Source organism: Alligator mississippiensis, chromosome 2 (assembly GCF_030867095.1).
Source record: "Alligator mississippiensis isolate rAllMis1 chromosome 2, rAllMis1, whole genome shotgun sequence".
Classification (NCBI taxonomy): domain Eukaryota; kingdom Metazoa; phylum Chordata; order Crocodylia; family Alligatoridae; genus Alligator; species Alligator mississippiensis.
In genome coordinates, this window is record NC_081825.1 from 5,497,435 (window position 1) to 5,516,749 (window position 19,315).

The 19,315-nt window shown below is 53.0% G+C and overlaps 1 protein-coding gene across 2 annotated transcripts in view; it reads right to left on the reverse strand.

Moving 5' to 3' along the window:
* Positions 1–8,563: 8,563 nt before the first annotated feature.
* Positions 8,564–19,315, reverse strand: part of FBXO41 (F-box protein 41) — a 35,554-nt gene continuing 24,802 nt past the window's right edge. Inside the window, exons 8-13 of one of the 2 annotated variants that reach the window (XR_009459660.1) lie at positions 17,412–17,507; positions 15,895–16,013; positions 15,366–15,524; positions 14,179–14,294; positions 10,047–11,562; positions 8,564–9,755 (exon numbers count right to left, since the gene is read on the reverse strand). Coding sequence is in view for 1 of the 2 variants with exons in the window: in XM_014597105.3 (XP_014452591.1) it covers positions 11,500–11,562; positions 14,179–14,294; positions 15,366–15,524; positions 15,895–16,013; positions 17,412–17,507 (553 nt within the window). In the remaining variant the exon portion in view is untranslated. Of the gene's footprint in view, positions 11,563–14,178; positions 14,295–15,365; positions 15,525–15,894; positions 16,014–17,411; positions 17,508–19,315 lie in introns of both variants that reach the window. The other variant, XM_014597105.3, reaches the window with a different exon arrangement.

A 19,315-nucleotide genomic window follows, 5' to 3' on the forward strand; every position in this document is an offset into this window, starting at 1 on the left:
GGAAATAAAAACCTTGACACCAAATAGTGGTGCGTGTTTCCACCCCTGCCCACCAACGCCAAGCAGGCGTGCAAGGTGTAGGCAGGCAGAGGGTCTGCGAATGTGCAATGCGGGAAACAGGACTTTGTGCTTTGTTCGTGAACAGAAGTGCATCGGCTCTGCCTGGCTCCGGCGTCAACTGCTATGAAACAAAGTCCCCAGCTTTGGACGACTGCTTGGGTCAAATACACCATCCGAGAGATTTGCATCCAAACCAACTAAATGTGGCGTCCTGCTCAGCTTCCTCTAACCCTGTCCTAACTCTGCCGTGTTAGGACAATGCAGAGGCCCTGTAAACTCATTGCAACAGATGCAACCTCTACCCTGGGATTGGCGGGGCTCTATAGAGCAGAGAAACTCAAGCAAAGGAGGCCCTGAATCATAAACTCATAGACCAGGCGGGTTGGAAGGGAGCTCAGGAGGTCACATCTAGTCCAAGCAGGACCAGCCCCAACTACTACATCCAGCTTTGTCTACCCGGGTCTCAAGGGAAACCCTAGGGAGAAAGTGAGGGGGTGCTTGTCCGTGAACAAGGGAGTTTGGATACTAAACACAGGGTAGCATCTCACACCCCTCCTATAGCGGCTCCTTGTTGGAGCAGAAACCTGAACACAGCCGCGTGGGGTGACGCCAGCCATGAACGGGGCGGGAAACGGGCCGTGCCCAGTTTTACCATCCAAGCCAAAGGGCAGGCGGCAAGCGGGTGGGCTGCACGGACGAGGGTACCTTGTCGCTACCAAAGCAAAACCCGGATGGTTTGCAACCTGCTCAGACCGCGGCGGGTGGCCAGTGAAGGACAAGGCATCTGGCTGGTTGTTCCCCGCTCATCGGGAGCACCTCCGCGGTCCCGTGCAACTCGTTCCACCCCGCGCAGAGATGGAAGAGGGGAGGTCTCTAGTGTTTAACCTCTGTCAGCTACGTGCCCGCCTAACCCAGCTCCTCCAACAGCCAGCCCATCCTTGGAGAGGAAGGAGTTGCATGTGCAAGCTCGTGATAAAGGCTTTGTTGGCAACCTGGATGCTGCTTTATTGCCGTCTGGGGGACAAGAAGCAGAATCCGATCACCCCAAAGATGAGGGGGAGGGACAAGGACCAGCCTTAATAACCTCGAGGATCGGTCCTTGCTCTGCTATTCTGCTGCCCCCATCACACCACAATGGGAGGCAAGTTTGCATGCCATAACCTGCTTATACCAGGAGCCTGCAAACTCTATCCAAATCTTCTTGAGGCCTCTTGTGTTTCCAGGGTCTGACAAAACGTTACAGACCCTGGGGCAAATCTGGACCCGGGGCAATCTAACCAACTTCAGTGGAGTTGGCGATATCCTGCCTGAATTTGCCTTGCTAGGGTTCAATTCAGACCCAGAAGACAGCGGTCGAGCAAAAGAAGTCGTCCGACCGTCGCAGGAAAACGGGGGGTTGCTGCCTTCCCCCCCTCCACCCAGAGCCTTTCCACTGCAGCAGAACAATTTGGTGTCCAGGCTACGCTAAAAGGTGTGCTCTCACTGGTGTCGGACACATGGAAAGCGTTTCAATAGCAGATTCTGCTTCCATTTAGCACGTGGCCCTGGACGAAAAACCCCAGCGCTCAGGCCTGGCCTCAAAAACCACCCACCCCAGGAAAACAAATGCACGGAGCAGGGGTGGGTCCGACCCAGCTGCCAGGCGACGGTTAGCTGCAAACTACGGAGAAAGCATTATTCTAGATTTTCGGACAGCAAAGACCAAGGAAAGCACAAGCAAATAAAGGCCACAGCGAAGAAACCAGAGAGATGGTCTGCAGACAAAACCTCACCGGTCTCAGAGGTCGAGCGGCTGTTATTGGGTGTGCGTAAGCTGACATCTCTATCCAAATCCCTCTGCTTCCAGCTTTGGAAGGAGCTCTGCAATCAAACCCAGGTGCATGTCAGGCAAAGGCACCGACCCACTACAACGACCCCCGTGGGACATCACGAAGGGCTTGCTCTCTTCTTAAGGGCTGGTATTTTGATGGTGGTGTCCAATGCACCCAGTGCAGCTTTACGCTCCGTTGCACTATGGCAGCTCCGTCACGAGTAGGATGTGCAGGGAGAAACCCGGCAGCGGTCACCACAGTCTGCATAGCTCCTCCCAGGGCAATGCCACGCTAAGGGCTTGCTTCTCAGCCCATGGAAATCAAGGCAAGTCCTCCCACTGACCGCACTGGGCATCGGCCACGGCCCTCGTTGGTCAGTAGCAAAGGTCACTACAGTCCAGTGTGCGGACTGTTTGGCACGCCGCTCTCCCAGCCCATCCCTACACACACCTCACAGACCCTCCAGGAAAGAGGTTGTGGCCTGGGGTGGGGTGATGGGGATGAAGAGCACCCTGTGATGGCCTATGCACTGCCTAAGCTCTGGGCAGGACCTTGCTTGCTAAAGCTTATTATTTGGCACTCTGCAGGGACGCTGCCTTCACCTGAAAAGGATACATGAAAAAATAAGTCTCCAGGGCTATGCCCTGCACCACTAAACCTTTATTCACTGCACTGCAATGCAGCAGCATCCAGCAAATGTGGCACTACCACGTTGGACACCAACACAGTGCAGCACTGCATCCAGTGCACCCACAGTGCTAACAAGGTTGGGACCTAAACACATCCCAATTTCTTCCTAGTTTTGGCATGAATTTCATTTACTGACCACAGGATTCACCTTCCTGTGTAACAGGCACTAACTTCTCTTTGAGACATATTCTAGCAAATACAAGCCATCAAATACAAGCCACGATTCAGCAAATACAAGCCACCGATATTTCTCCCAATGCGAATATGTGATTACACCCAGCATCCTTCTGGATAACCATTTTCCTTGCTGTCGTGCAGTTTTAACAAATGCTTTCCAGAATGGCACCGGTGTGCTGAGCTTTTGACAACGGGGCCTCCACACGGGATGCATTTCTTGCTGAAGAGTGAAGTGAGCATCACGTCAAGCCAGGCGCTGGTCTGTGATTCTGATACGAGGCCACGTTAAAGGCAGGCTGGTGTACTAGGGTATACTCCACGCTGCCCATTAGATGCCAGGCTGATATGAAGCCGCATTAAAGGCAGGCTGGTGTACTAGGGTATACTCCACGCTGCCCATTAGATGCCAGGCTGATATGAAGCCGCATTAAAGGCAGGCTGGTGTACTAGGGTATACTCCACGCTGCCCATTAGATGCCAGGCTGATATGAAGCCACATTAAAGGCAGGCTGGTGTACTAGGGTATACTCCACGCTGCCCATTAGATGCCAGGCTGATATGAAGCCACATTAAAGGCAGGCTGGTGTACTAGGGTATACTCCACGCTGCCCATTAGATGCCAGGCTGATATGAAGCCACATTAAAGGCAGGCTGGTGTACTAGGGTATACTCCACGCTGCCCATTAGATGCCAGGCTGATATGAAGCCACATTAAAGGCAGGCTGGTGTACTAGGATATACTCCACGCTGCCCATTAGATGCCAGGCTGATATGAAGCCACATTAAAGGCAGGCTGGTGTACTAGGGTATACTCCATGCTGCCCATTAGATGCCAGGCTGATACGATGCCACATTAAAGGCAGGCTGGTGTACTAGGGTATACTCCATGCTGTGCATTGGATGCCAGGCTGATACGATGCCACATTAAAGGCAGGCTGGCTTGCTAGTGTATACTCCATGGATGCCAGGATGTGAGTGCTGCATGCTGTCTGGTAAAATGCCTTGAGATTACTCCTGCCTTGCTCCTTCCCATCACAGCAGCTCCAAAGCGTGCAGAAAGCATTGCCTCTTGATTACTCACTACTCATTTCAGGTCTGCTGCTCTGCTCCACACATGGAGAGGGCAGAAGAGACGGTGCCATGGTCCCCTCTGACCTCTGCATGGCCAACCTGTGTCTCCTGTGCTGAGCTCAGCAATGTGTTTTTTTCCAGTTTTGCTTTTAAGACTTTGGGACATGGAGAAACCCATCACGTTTACTGGTGCTTTGTGCTCCTGGCTTATCACCCTCCCCGGGGAAAAAAAACCAAACGTTCACCTTTGTTCTAACTGGGATTCGCCTGGATTTGACTCCCACCCGTTGGAGCTCATTACTTCCCATCTCTGCTCCAGTGAAGAGTGCACCCTGTGCACCTGACTTTCTGCAGCCCCTGGGTTTGCAGGCTGCGGTACGCTGTAAGCCTTCCATGCACGGGAAGATTATTTGCGGATCCAGAAGGATACAGGATTGCTTCCCTAGTGCGTCAAGGCAATGATGGGCTGCGCCCGGGGATTGTTCAGTACAAAGCTGGGCAGGTGCGTGTCTCTGGTGAATGGCACTGCACGCAACGGAGAAGGCAGTGCCAGGGCCTGGCAGCAGGGCTGGGAATTGTTAATCCTTTAGGAAAGGGGGATGGCTGGGGCTGTGGGAGCAGGCAAGGTGGGCAAGGGAGGGCTTCTAGCTGGAAGGGTGGGGTGGGAAGATTAGGGTTTGCATAGCTACATAGCTCTTATCATCTATTGGGCTCAAAGCATACCTACCCCCATTTACACATAGGGACACAGACAAGTTAAGTGACTTGCCTGAGGTGACACAGTGAGGCAGTGGCAGGGCAAGGTTGCCTGGTATTGTCTCATCCCCAGCCCTGGATTTCCCAAGGGATCATGTTATTTCTCTAATCACATGGGCGAGCTGCTTGGACACACTACAGTGACCCCGGGGTCACCTGCCTTTACACTGGGGTAAGCAAGGAACAAACCTAATCCGTGTCACCAGTGTAACCAACTTGGATCCAGTATAAACGGACGCCCAGAAAACAGTGGGGGTAAAATTACACCGGTGTAAGTGTCGTGTGTCAGCTTTTATCCCCAGGGCAGCTGTTTGCTCTCGGCCAGGAGGCTGTGATGGACTCTCCTGCCTCCTGGTGTTGAAGCCGTTTAATGGGGTATAGGTTGTAGCCGTGTTGGTCTAAGGACATAGGCAGACAAGTTTCTTTGGGTAAATCTGATATCTTTTATTAGATCAACTCCAGTAGTTGGAAAAACTCTTTGCAAGCTTGTAAAAAAGAATTTGCAAGCTTGCAAAGAGTTTTTCCAACTATTGGAGTTGGTCTAATAAAAGATATCAGATTTATGCAAAGAACCTGGTCTGCCGAAGTGGTTTAATGGCACCTATTGTGAGCAGCCCCCCGTCCGCCTGCCTCGGCCCCTGCGGGCACTCACACCAGCGTACAAACCCGGTGGGCCTGGCACTGCAGAGAGCTGCCCTTGCTCTCCCGCCAGACCCCACAGCAGCTGGGCTAAAAAGGCCCAAAAGCAGCCACAGACCTGAACCCTTTTTTTGTGCAATGAAGCGCGTGGCCAACGAAGACCAGGCTTCCCCTGGCAGGAGGTGCCCTCTGCTTCCCTAGCGTAGGCAGGCTGAAGGCTCAGGAATGATTTGCTCTCCAGGGATTTAAAGCTACCCTGCATCTTGAGTGTCTGTGAGCCTCCCTCCCCACCGCCTCGCACAGAAAGGTGGTCTATGGAAGAGATGCCACCGCTGCTCGTGCATCTCTGTGCAGAGAGCAGCTCGCACCGGAGCCCTATTTCCATTATGTTCTTGCTGACCCCGTGGTGCTGGATGCCTGATTTCATGGCAGGAGCACGGGCCCTCACTCCCCACTTCTTGCATCTGGCCAGGGGGTTGGACTGGATGACTCTCCAGGTCCTTTCCAGCCCTGGGATTGCATGGGAACCAGGCTGCACTGCCACATGCTTGGAGAACTAATACTACCACAGCTCAGAGCTTGTCACTCTCTTAAACCCAAGTGCAAGTTGCTGGGCCCGCAAACAGCCCAACAACAGCCTGCGTGAGAATCGGCAGGCGGGTGCTTATTGCTGCCTCATAGCGAGGAGCTGCCTACCGCCCCTCAACAGGGAGAAATCCCATATTTTCTTGGATATAACATGCACTCCCCCTCCCCCAAAACCAGCTGCTGGAAATTGCAGTGCACGGTATATGTGAGAAATAAGGGATGGGCAGTTTCTGCTGGGCAAACGTGGCGGTCAAATCTGTACGTGAGTCACAGAAAGCAGAGCGATGAGCGGGGAGGCTTGCTCCCGAGCTGCCGCTGCTCGGTTATTACTACACCGTCTCTTTTCCCCCTTCCAAAACAATGTCTCTCTGATTCCAGGGCACGTTGTATGCAAGAAAATGCAGCAATCTGATCATTGCTTTGGCACGGCAGCGGTGTGCCATGCCCAAGAATATCCCTACAGTCAAATGCAGGTGCGCTATAGCATGGGAATACACAGTAGTCCATGCAACTATATATAGAGACAAGCATACCTATGCACCAGGGTGTACCTACTTAGCTTTAATCTTGCTAGCTGGGCTAACAGTATCAGTGCTGATATACCAAGGATGTCAGAAGGGGCTGGCAGCTTGAATGCATGCCCAGCACCCCTGTCAGAGCCGGCACTGCTGGGTCCTCGCTGCTGTTGGCACCTGAGCTAGTCTGGGGAAGGTCAGCCCAGCTAAGCCTGCCTGGGCTGAAATAACACCCTCATTTAGCTGCGGAGACCGACTCTATCCCTGCTTGGGTCCAGTTTCCAGGGGAAAAGGCAGGAGCCTGTCTGGCCTGAAGAAAAGGGGCCTCAGATCCATGGTGGGGAACAAAAAATGTAGGTAAGGGCATAGATGAGCATCTCTGCCAATGCAGCACCGCTAGGAAGATGAGGAGTATGCTGTGACCTTCCTCCACCCCACGGAGGTTGCCAAACCCGGGCATTGCCAGATCCAGCTTACCCAGCCCTCCACACTGAAGCCCAGGCTGAATGCTTCAACATGGGGAAGGACTTCCCAGACATATCCAATGCTAGGCCATTGCAGATGCCATCCGGGTCCCATGGAAGAAGCTGGTTTACTTCCCGAGGCAGCTCTTTGCCAGTGAAATCCCCTAAGGGTGCAGCCACCCAATGCTCAGCATTGCAAACCATGGTGTAGATAGTGCTGGGATATATTTAGCGCATAATCCTGCCCATTGCATGAGTGCGAGAGAAAATCAAAGGCAAAGAAAAACACATTCCTCAGCTAAGAGGATCCTCTAGTTAACCTTAGAGCTGTTTGGCACTTTCCTTGTCAGAAGCTGCTATTCTGCACAGACTTAAAATCATAGTATTAAAGAATCACAGACAAGGAGGGCTGGAAGGGGTCTCAGGAGGTCACATCCAGTCCAACCCCCTGCGCCAAGCAGGACCAGCCCCAATACATCATCCCAGACCTCCAGGGTATTGCAATCATAGAAAATGAGGGTTGAAGAGACCTCAGGAGGTCACATCTAGTCCATCCCCCCTGCTCAAAGCAGCACCAGCCCCAACTACATCATCCCAGCCAAGGCTTTGTCTTAAAAACCTCCAGGATGGAGACTCCACCACCTCTCTAGGTAACCTGTTCCAGTGTTTCACCACCCTCCTCGTGAGAAAGTGTTTCCTAATATCCAACCTCAACTTCCCTAGCTGCAGCTTGAGCCCATTGCTCCTTGTCCGGTCATCTGCCCCCACTGAGAACAGCCCAGCTCCATCCTCTTTGCACCCCCCTGCAGGGAGGTGAAGGCTGCTATTCAATCCCCCTCGGTCTTCTCTTCTGCAGACTTCACCCCCTGAGGGTGTGTGTAAGACTCTACCGGATGGGGCCAAACTCCAGCGTTAGCGCCCACGTGAGAATATTTTTGGCTGTTCCAGGGCATGGCGAGCTGAGGCTGAAGAGAAACCGTGTTGCTGTCTTCCCTACACAAACCTGAAGCGTGAGGACTGATAATGCACAGGGACAGGCCCAAACTCAGCACTTCGCTTCCAAATCGGGATCCCAACATCAGCCCCTAACAGCGAATGTGCAGCGCCTTGCGCGGCGGCGCTCCCGTCCCCTCCGAACTCCATCTCAACCGCCTGCATCCTGCGGCAGTGAGTTCCCCACCTTAACCAAACCGATTGTCTACCGAAAAGAGGTGCTGAATGGACCTCAACCATGCAGCCCAGCATCCGACGGAGAACCACGCTTAGCGCATGGGAGCAGGGCTTTCCATCACCCAAGCTCAGCCTTCACCCTACCGGGAACCTCGCGGCTCGTAGCCCAGAAGATGGGCTTGTTTTGCCCAGGAAAGCAAACATCGGAGGCAAGACTTGAGCCCTGAGCGTGGTGTGTTTCGTGGGGGAGGATGGGACACGGCGCACTGAATGAATGCCGGGCTACCACGAATGACCAAACCCCAGCAGGAGGAAGGGCGGTGTGTCACGCACGCACGCACGCACGCACACGAAATCACACACCCACAGCTCCAGGACCGCGATGCACAAGCAGACACTGCCAGCAACAAGAGTCCGACCTTTCTCACGAATAAATAACGTCTGAAAAGACTGTCCGGCTCCTTCGCTGTCCCTCCCATCCCCAACGACTCCCCCTGGACCGGGAAACAATCTCGCCGAAGAAAATACCTAACACACGTCTGACGTCGGATGAGCGGGTTTCCCCTGAAAATGACTTTAAATACTATGGCCGACGGGGGCAGAAATAACCGTGCTAGCAGCAAACCGGGAACAGACACGTTCAGTCTTCAGACATTAAACTCCAATACAATAGTCCTTAAGCATAGTGTATAAACATGCGGAGTATATATATTTTTCTTTAAAATCTTTTTTTTTTTTCTGTCTTCTTTATAGAAATAAATACTTACTTTGTTTCTTTTAAGGTCATTTCTTAGTCTCTGTGCAGTGTCAAAAGGGGACCTCTCAGAGTACAGTATTTGTCGCCAAGGGACTGTCTGGTTTTCAAAGGTAGCAAAATGTGACATTTCGGGGGGGGGGGGGCTGTGCTGTTTTCTTCTTCCTTATATTGTAGCTTTTCTCTTTTTTTTTTTGCATTGTTGCTGGTTGCGGCACCTTGCATCTGCAAGACAATCCTCGCTTCTCGCCCCACGGCCCTTCCCAACCACAGGCTGCGGTCGAATTGGAGCAGCTCAACAACCTATGGAGGTGTGGTCCACATGGACTACAAATCCCAGCATGCCACAGCTCCAACTTGATGCCACTGCAAAGGGCAAGGGAGAGTACTGCATGCTGGGACGTGTAGTGCTGGGACATGCTTCTCTAGTTTTGATCACTCTATTTTATGCAGTGAAGAACAACCTCCATATGGAGGAGACAGGAAAATCTGGGTGTCCCTGATCTAGGATAACACGTTGCAAAACCAACACCCCCCACGAACGGCTCCTCGCCCCAGCTTTCAGAGACAGGGTGTGCAAGCACCTGTTGAGATTGGTCCATGTACACCCGACCCTGCCTCGGAGCCGGGGGCTGGACAAGGTCCCTTCCAGCCATACACTGCTACAATTTAATTAGCCGCTGAAAAGCGGACCCAGATTTCAAAACACCCATCATTAGGGGGTGACTGGGTCCAGGTTTGGTGCATTTGCAATTGTTAGGGAAGGAACTGGCTTTGCAATCTGAATGCCAAAGCGCCAGGGGCTTGCACTGGGGGTCCTGGGACTGGGGGCAATTTGGTTTGGTTTCTGATTAGATCCTAGATGAGCGGCTCCCTGCTTCTCTTGCAAATCCTCCAGCCTGGAGGGTCTCCGAGATGGAGACCTCTTCGTGACATCGGCGTGGACGAAGTTGCCATGCATTGCCTATTGCACGGGGCCGGCCTCATCTGACCTTCTCTTGTAGACAGGAACTGGACAAAGGCACCTCTGGGGTCCCCCACCCCTGTTTCACGTGGGTCCCTGGCAGAAAGGTAGATGGAGAAGAAAGTTCAGAGATTTCCGATGTCTGGAAAGGCCTCTGCAGCCTCCTCGCCCTGAGAAAGACCCAGCTTCCAGCAGCGCCAGACACCATCCCCGGGGACATCCTGCCCGACAGCTTGGAGACCTGAAGAGCTACAACCAAGGCCAGCCGCCGGTTTCTTGGCACGGTCTGCGAGCCCATTTCCCCAGGTTGGTTCATGCCCTACCCCTGGCTGGCCGACGGCTTCTGGATACAGTATGAAATACGAGTCCCCGTTCCCCATCAACTACCTTCGCCGCTCCTGGAGCGCGGCGAGGTGCTTCGACGACTGGTTTTATCGCTCTTTGGGGCCACACAGCAGGGTCCTCGATACAGGAGCAAGGCTGCAAAGGATTAAGATCAGAGCTCCCCCCTGCACCGATGGCGCTGCTCCAGTCGGTACCAACCTTGGCATGGGAACCGGTCGGCATTTTTCCTCTAGAGGCAGAGGATAAAGAGAGGCAAAGCTGGCCAGGCTACTCTCAAAAGAGCCCTTTCTTTTGGAAATCCCTGCCACAAGATTAACTATTGCAAAAAAAAAGCAGGATCGGCAAAAAAGGGGCCTGTGATGGAAAGAAAGGACAAACCGGGGACGGCGATCTCTGTTCAGGGTGGATGGGTGCATCACAGAGCAAGGTTTTGGCCACGTGGTTCTTGCTTAAAGCTAGTCAGGAAGGGACATGTGATGGATTAGGAGGTGTGACGTTGGCTCCCCTCTAATGCACAGTCCACCTCTCTGTCCCTGCTGGGCAGTTTGGCCCGGAGGGAGCTACCAGATGAAAGAGGAGCGCCCTTCCCTGAGGACGGGCCCAGGATGTTTGTGCAAGCTGAGTCGCTGCAAGGCAAAGGCCCTGGGGTGGGGTGTTTGAAGAGATGGTTTATTGCCTTGGCAGGAAGGGGATTTGGCCTCCTCGCTGGGTGAAGAGGGCATGAGGCCGGGCAGGCATCTCTGTGCGGAGCCAGCATCCGCTCCGTCAGCTCCTCGCCGCCCACGAAAAGGGACGGTCTCTGTGCTCTGCGGTTGCAGCGGTGCCTGATGGTCTGGTTTCCGGGGGGGCACATGCCCCACGTTTGGTTTTCCTCCTTGAAATGAAAATGAAGACGGGTAAAACAAACAGCAATGCCAGGCCTTGCTTCCTGCAAGCGGGCGGGAGTCGCCAGAGACGCCTTCGGCCTTAAAAACCACGACGGGATGGTCCCCAGGAATCCACCCAGCCTCCGTTTGCGCAGCCACGCGTGCAACCGAGAATCACCAGCTCAAGGCCCGGCCTCAAATTAGCCATTTCCATTTCGCGGGAGAGGAGAGAGACGCTCGCCTGGATGGACAGTCGCAGCCAAGAGCCCGCAGGCCGGGTCCCGGAGCTTCCCGGCTCCCATGAAAACAAAGAAATGGAGTTCAAAGAAAGAAACATCCCCAGAAGGAAGATCCTTGGCAGCAAGCTGCCGCGGGGTTTCGAGCCTTGCTCCCTCAGCCAAGTCGGGAGTAGCCCTGTCCAGGAAACCCGTTTTGTAGCACCTTCCCGCCCGCGCAACACTCTCCGTCCACCCCCAGCGAGGGAGCGCGACGCTGCCAGTCACGAAGGCCCATGAAAGTCTTGTGCGCTGGTTGGCTTCTCCACGGCGCCGGGTTTGGGGACGAACGGCGGACGGACGGTTTGGTCTCGCGGCGTCGGAGGAGGAGGCACGTTGTCTCCCCCTGCAAGGCTAGCAGCCTCCTTCCACCTTGACGTGCAAGATCTTGGAGAAGCCGGGCCTTTTCCTCAGGGCCTGGAAGAGAACGGGGGTTCAGTGCACGGCAGACGGGGAGCAAACAACCGGGCGGGGGATCTGCTGAGCGCGGCTCTGCCCCTGTAGCTTGCACAGCTCTGCAGAGGAGGAAGCAGAGGGCTGCTATTCCCATGTCAAATGGGAGGTCATCCATCAAGTCTCCTGGCCGGGAAGAGAAACCCAATCCCCCAACTCCTTAGACGGACCCCGTCCCGCTGAGCCCCACTCCACCCTCCATGAACCGCCACCCATTTCCGAGTCCCCTCCTCATGCTATTTCAGAAGGAAATTTGCTCTCAATGGGAAGAACGTGCATTTAGCCTCTATTTCCCCTCGGCATCTTGAGGGCATCTCAGCTTACACCTGCCCTTCCTGTTGCAATTCCGCCCAAGGCCTTGGGTATCAATGACAGCAGAGGAGCCAGGATCTCCTTTCAGGGATAACCACGCGACTGCATCTCCGCTGACCTCCCCTGTGTGATGTTCGACTCGCTCCTTTGTTTGCTAGTATTGCTCTCTATGCTCGAAAGCAACCTCTGGGGTTGCTTAAACCCTAGAGGTTGCTTTTTTGCGGGGTTTTTAGGGACAGGATGAAAGCAGAGTCCCTAAGGAGAGGGCATGGGCAAAGAGAAACCCCCCTAGAGAACAATTTTCCAGTGCTGGGAATGCATTGATTTACACAGCGGAGTTAAGAAAGTCCCCAATGGTCCTAGAAAAAAACCTTTCACTTCCATAAAAGTCATCCGAGGGAAAATGCAATCGAATGCCGGCGGCTTTAGAGATGAGGGACTCTCGGGCTATGGGCTGCATCTGAATCATCTTCCCAAAGAGTAGCTGGAGCAGTGGGGGTTACAGAGAAAGGACCCCCGGTCTGCCCTTCTCGCTAGCATTTCCATCTTGGGGGCAGCTCAAGCAAAAGCAAAAGCTGATCACTCTGCTGTGTCTCAGATGGCACGAAGGGGGCAGAAAAGGCTCCCTGAAAATTTCACTGTGCAATGAGCTCCATGCTGGCTCTGCCCCTGTTCAGCTGGGGGTATGACTAGTGAGCTGGGCCTAGAAGCAGAGCATGATTTAGGGTGGCTTTGGGGTGCTGGCCAAGAATATGAGGTGCTCAACGTGGACTGAAAGTGTTGGTGCTGGATCTGTAACCCAGACAGCTTGTTCCGGGCAGACCCAAACCCTCAGACCGACCATTATTCTTACCTGTTATCACTGTGTATCAATAAAATGTGCCTATTATTGATGGACAGGTCGCGGTGGGTCTGAGGGTTTGGGTCTGCCCAGGACAAGGTGTCTGGGTCACAAATCCAGTGCCAACACAAGCTGCCTTAACTTCTCACTTCTTGTCCTTGTGCAGGAGCTGAGCACGGAGCAGCATTTGCACCGTTTGCTTCCTTGCTGCAATTCCTGTCGCTTGGCCAATTACATTAAGTAAATCAGTTTTATTTCCTGTTTTATTTCCAGTTTGATTTTATTTGGTTCAGATGCACAACCAAACCGTTGCTTCCCTGCGTTCAAGTTAATGGAAAAACCTGGATAATATTTCTGCTCGGGTTGGGTTTTATAAAGCAGTCCCTGTCCCAGGCCTTTACAAATGCAAATCAAAGCAAACGCTGGGCCTTTGTCCAATGGACTGAACTTGCTGAAGTGTTTGAGAGGGCTGTCCCAAGCAGAACCAGAACAGAAGAGCTGCCGCGTCCTGGGTCAGATCGTAGGTGCGTCTTGCCTAATATCCTATGTCACATAGTGGCAGAGGGCGAATGCTGAAGGGGAGAGTGGACTGGGTTTTAACACCATTCCTCTCTCACTTGCACAGCATTCAAAGCAGGGATGCACCCTGGGTTTATAAAGTGGCATCACACTACTTTCAGTTTTGTTCACAAGTCCCTTCTTAGTAATCCCCATCATTTTGGTTTTGTCTTCTGGTAGGTGCAGAGCTGATGTTTTTAGTGAATGGACTAGACCTCTTTCCTGTGTGGAAATAGCTTATGTAGAGCCCAACCAATTCTGCAAAGTGTGAAAAAGCAGTCGCCGGGCCTCAAAAGAACAAATGAGATTGAGTGAAAAATTGTAAGATTAAGTAAAAATACCCTCCAAAAAACAAAACCAGGGGTTGTTTTTTTGGACTTGTGATTTCTGAGCCATCGGGGCATACTCAGGTCCTAATTCTTTCTTTTCCACAGCCACGAGGGCTAAAAATGCACTTTAAGGAAAACAAACAGAAAAACCCCAATTGAGATTCATGGGCTCCCTGGATTCCCGGAGCTGGGGCTTTAAGTGAGACACCAGCTCTCACGAGGCATGTGAGTGTTGGCAATCCTGCATAACTGAAGCTAAGCAATAAGGAATAGGATAAATAGGCTGAAAATTTTCTGCAATAAGAGACAGGACAAATATTCGGCAAATATTCTGCAACGGGAAATAGGACAAATATTCTGCAATAAGGACTAGGACAAATATTGTATCCCTTCAATAGGGAGGCTCTCCAGGTGTTTTAGGACATTCATGAATTAAAGCTGCCCCTGGATGCGGCTGGGAGAGATTTCCTCCGGGGACCCAACGTCCCCAGGCTGTGACTCACCCAAGGACCCAAGGGACCTGCACCTGCCTCCCTTTACCTGGAGCTTGTTCACCATCTCCTCAAACATCTTCCTGGCTTCAGGGCTGTTTGGCTCCTTGAAGTAATCCATGATGCCCACCTGCACCACGATGGACTTCAGGTTCCGGCAGACACCTTGGGCGACAGAGAAACAGCCTAGGAACAGCCACCGGGCACGGGGGTAGCTGCTGGATTTGGGGCTGGGTGATCAAAAGGGCACAAACCCTATTCAAAATCAGTGGCATGTGGGCTCTGAGCTAATCCAGGTGCCTTTCAACCCCTCCTGCCTCAGTGTGACCTACCTGTCCTCCCTCTGGGCATTCACCTGGAGCACTGGGCCTGAAGAATTGTCTCCCGCTGTCCCATCCTGTTTCCAGCGCTCCTGTTCCTTCCCCTAGCAGACCGTGAGCAAAGGTTTCTGGAGAGCCCATGCACAATTTCACGCCACCTCCAATGTACCCCCAGTCTACTGAGCTGGCAGAGGCTGGAAACTTAGAAATCCTATTTGCTTAACACAGCCAGGGACTATCTCTGGGCCTCAATGCCTAAAGCAAATGGCCTAGGGAAGGAACTAGATCCTGACTTCAGTTACATCAACATGAATCGGGGATAACTCCATTGACATCAAAAGAAGAACTCTGGACTCCTAAAGGTGTAACTGGAGGCTGGATCCAGTCATTAGCTAGAAGAGCCCAAGGCCGGGATATCATTGGGATGCGTCGGGATGTCAGCGCATCCCAATGGGATGCGTCGGGATGTCAGCGCATCCCGATGGGATGCACCGGGATGTCAGCGCATCCCGATGGGATGCACCGGGATGTCAGCGCATCCCAGTGGGATGCACCGGGATGTCAGCGCATCCCAGTGGGATGCACCGGGATGTCAGCGCATCCCAGTGGGATGCACCGGGATGTCAGCGCATCTCAGTGGGATGCATCGGGATGTCAACACATCCCAGTGGGATGCACTGGGATTTCAACGCATCCCAATGGGATGCATTGGGATCTCAGCACATCTCAATGGGATGCATTGGGATGGGTGGAGACGCCCAATGGGATGCACTGGGATGTCAATGCATCCCAATGGGATGCACTGGGATGTCAAGGCATCTTCCTCTCTAGCTGTAGTATGCGGGAGCACAGTTCTGCAGGTGAGGTGCAAGGAGCCTTTCGGTCATCTCCACGGCTCCCTGTAACTGCTACTCACTGTTGAAGTGCAGCAGGGCTTTGGGGGTGACCGGCGTGGAGGTCAGCACCAGCATCTCCAGGCCTTTCAGGCCCTCCCGACACACCTCGGCCGCCACCTCCTGGTTAATTTCCGTCACGTGGTCGAGCTCCAGCACCTGCAGCCGCATGCAGTTCCGGGCTTGCGAGACGAAAAACACACACAGGGTCAAGTCAGCCAGGCCCCCAGGACCCACAAGTAGTGCTAGGCAAGGCTTTACCAGCCTCGGGAGGTGCAGTGAGCTTTGTTTAGGAGGTGGAGACGAATGACGGAAAACAAAGCCGTGCAATAGGAAACGGAAGGAGGGGGGTCTACACCCTGGCCGACAGGGAGGACCAGGGGTCAATAATGCATAATGACCTCCCCATTGGGATCTGCACGACAAAGATGTGGGAGAGCCCCTGAGCTACCTGGAGATTTCGCCTGCTTGGGAGAGAATCCAAAACACCCCACAAAGCTGACCCGGCTGCCCGACGGGAGCGCTCCGATGAGAAAGTCCACCCGCATTTACCTAAAGATGCCAGGCCCTGAACGCCGCAGCCGGCGCCCCCCACGCCCAGCGCGCGCAGGTGCGGCCAGCATCGCCCGATCATCTGAAGGCAGCGGTTGCTGAAACGGGTTGGCTGCTGGCTGGAGAAGAAGAACAAGGAAACAGCAAGGGGATAAATTATTCCAGTCGCTGTCGGGTCACGACAGCCTGGGGACGAGAGCTCTAAAAACAGAGGTTACAACCACCTGTGCTGAAGAAAAACTGCTGTTAACAGCTGGGAGCATCCAGGCTTGTAGCATTTGTATGTCTCCAAGGACTAGGAAGGAGCACAACAAGTTTTGCACACCCCCACGTCCATTTTTCCAACACAGGTGCATGCAGTCGTGTGCGCACACACGCATGCAAGCCACAACACCCCCCACATCTGGACATGTTTCCTGAAAAAAGGACCAGTGTATTAAGCATGCGACACTACAAGTCCATCCCCCCTCCAAAACGTTGCCCTGGGGGTGTCGCACTTCAGCCACTAATAAGGCACAGTTGGATGCGACAGGGTATTGCTGAAAGTCAACCAGGGTCACCGGAAGAGAGGAGCCTCGGCTGTGTGGGAGCTGAGTACCCTGACCTGATTTTTGGGCTCATCCCACGTGTGCTGTTATCTAAGTCATGCATTTATTAGCACCTTGGGACTTTTTTTCCCCCCCAGACACCGAGGAGTGGGGAACCTCCCAAAGCTTCACGCCCAAAGAGCACACGCCTGGGAAGTGAGAGAAATTACAGTCGTGTCTTAAACAGCAAAACTGAGCATCCTTGCAAACAAAAGCACACCCGGGTGCCGGGGCTGCTGTTATATAAGCGGGGAAGGGATCTGACAGCCGTTTGATGTGCAGGTTTGCTTAGCGGCACAATCAAACTCCCCTTTCATCCCTGAGGGATCAGCATCCTTTGCAGCATTCTCCTTGACGCATCCCTAAAGCTTTTTGAGTCTCTGCTACTAGAGACGAGACTGGATTTCTCTTTCTGGATATGTATCTTTTTGACATATTAGAACAAAAACGTCCAGGTTTTTTTCTTATTTAGAGGCCGTACGCTGTAGCTTAAGCCTAAATATGGCACTGCATTGGGGGCTGGATGGATCTGACCGGTGAGGTGGAGTTTGAGTACCCTAACCCTAACCTGAACCCTAAAACAGAGCACCCCTGTTTTAGACCATTAGACAGGCAGGAACCAGCTATTTGGTTCAGATCAGGAGCCCAATTTCTACAGAGTCCAGGGTGTTTGGGTCCAGTTGGGGCTTCAAATGCATCTCTAGATCGGCCCTTCAGCGGGCACCGATGTCTGCACTGCCTCTGTCTTGCTCTCCTAGCCGGACGCGTCTGAGTCCGCGCCTGGTCCTACGCAGAGAGCTTCACCGCCACGTTTCTGGGCTTGGCTCACGTGAGCACAAGCCCGTGGCTGAGGTTTATGCAGGAGTTTCCTCCCTAAGAGACCCAGGGAGGTGATGCAGACATGCCCATGCAACCCAGCACTGCTCTTACCAAGGGTGTAGTGGTGCCACCTGTAAGGAGATGATGTCCCTGCAGCCGGCTCCCAACGCCCAGATGACTTCGTGACCCACAGGGTCTGTCGAACTCCTGGAAGGATACACAGAGCCTCGTGTTATGATTCACCAGCTGCAATGCATGTCCCCAAAGCTTGTAGGGGCATTTCCATAGCATCTAAGCATGGAGGGTACCAGAGCATTAATACTCCATGTCCTCCAGCCAAAAAAACCCCTATTTTCTCCTCCGTGCTGTTGGAAGGAACAAACGCATACACTAATGAGAGAAGGAGAAACCTCCACCCCCACATGCACACACTCCAGGATGGCCAAAGTCATATACGCCTTAAGCCCACACATAGGTGACACCAACAGAGAGGGAGGAAAATTAATTCACTTCTAGCTTGAGTGCTTCGGAGACAGTGATCCCACATCCAGCCAGGAAATAGTGACGGCTTAGACAGCTGCTACGTGACCTTCTCCTCTAGGCCCTGACAATGTATTTCAGTCCCAACCACTCCTGAGAGCGAGAAAACTTGTCGGGAGGAGATTTTCCAGGGCACACAGGGCAAAGGGGCACCCAGCTCTTGGAGGACGCCATCAGGACTTGGAAAACCTTCCCTGAAATCATCCCTCTCCACCATGCAATCCCAAACCCTTTGAGTCTGTCAACCAGGACGCTAATGCATGCCCAGCTTGCTCTGCATTGCACCCACGGCGCCCGTCTCTGAACCGATCGACTCAGTGCTGCACACAAATGGCTCCTTACCCCAGCGGCCTCGCTCAAACTCAAACCAGTCATCCCCACTGGTGCTACTGGTCCCCCAGGACCACCCCATCCCACAGAGCATGGCGCGGTTCTGAAGATTAAGCCCATGCTGCTAATTTTGAACGACCCAGTTCTTAACTTCAAGTGAACCTAAAAATAAGTCAATTGTGTTATCTTGAGCACTCATACATCTCCAATGAAGCCGCCTGCCAAGATTCCCTTACGAGTCTGGCTCACACTTAATTAAAATAAGTGAGTCATGTTGACAGGTTATCAAGCTGCCAATGGCCTCTGGTGAACATGAATATTCAGGGATGCTGAACCATTAAAAGAAAGAAAGGGTGAAACGGCGGATATATTAAGCTACAAGTTGTGCTCTCAGATCCCACCTTCTTTTTTGGGGATCCCGAGTTCGGAGTCAAGGTCTCGCTCTTTTGGAGAACGGGAGCAGTGGGGCTGGAAGGGGATATCGAAAGATTTCTCCCCGTGGTAGTATTCCCCGTTATCCAAAAGGGTCAGACATCACCGCAGCTGGGTGAAAAACTCAGTTTTCAGCTTGCTGGCAATTCTGGGGGAGAGGGAGTATCTGAAAAGAAAAAAATTGGGGGTATTTTTTATTTAATAGAACGGCAGGTGGTTTTGAAACAGCCCAAACCGCTCGTGCAAACTACGCTGGCTTTTCTGAAATGGTTTTGCACACAGTTGGCCCAAATAGAGATGAATTTGCAAAATGTTCTGGTGCTGCTGAGTCGGCATGTCTCACCAGAAAAAAAGCTTTGGCTGAAAAAGTTTCCTCCACTCATGACGGTAAAATGCGGCGTCCGCCGTGGTTTAATACTACCCGTGTGTCATTGCGGTGTCGAGCACCGAAGAGCACCAACCTCTAAGCGCTGCCGGAGTGCACAGAAACAATCAGCGTCCTAGGAGGGCAATAGGGCACCACCTGAACTGGACGGTGGAAAAAGAAGCTGCATTTGCTCTCTCCCCCCTTTGCAAGCATCTCGCTTAACAGATGAGAGACCCTGAGAGCTTGCATGGAGCACACACTTCCACCAGCAGATCTTTTGCCATCTGAGAGACCACCCAACAAGGACGATTTTTCCCGTCAAAGGAATCTGCACAAACCCAGAGGG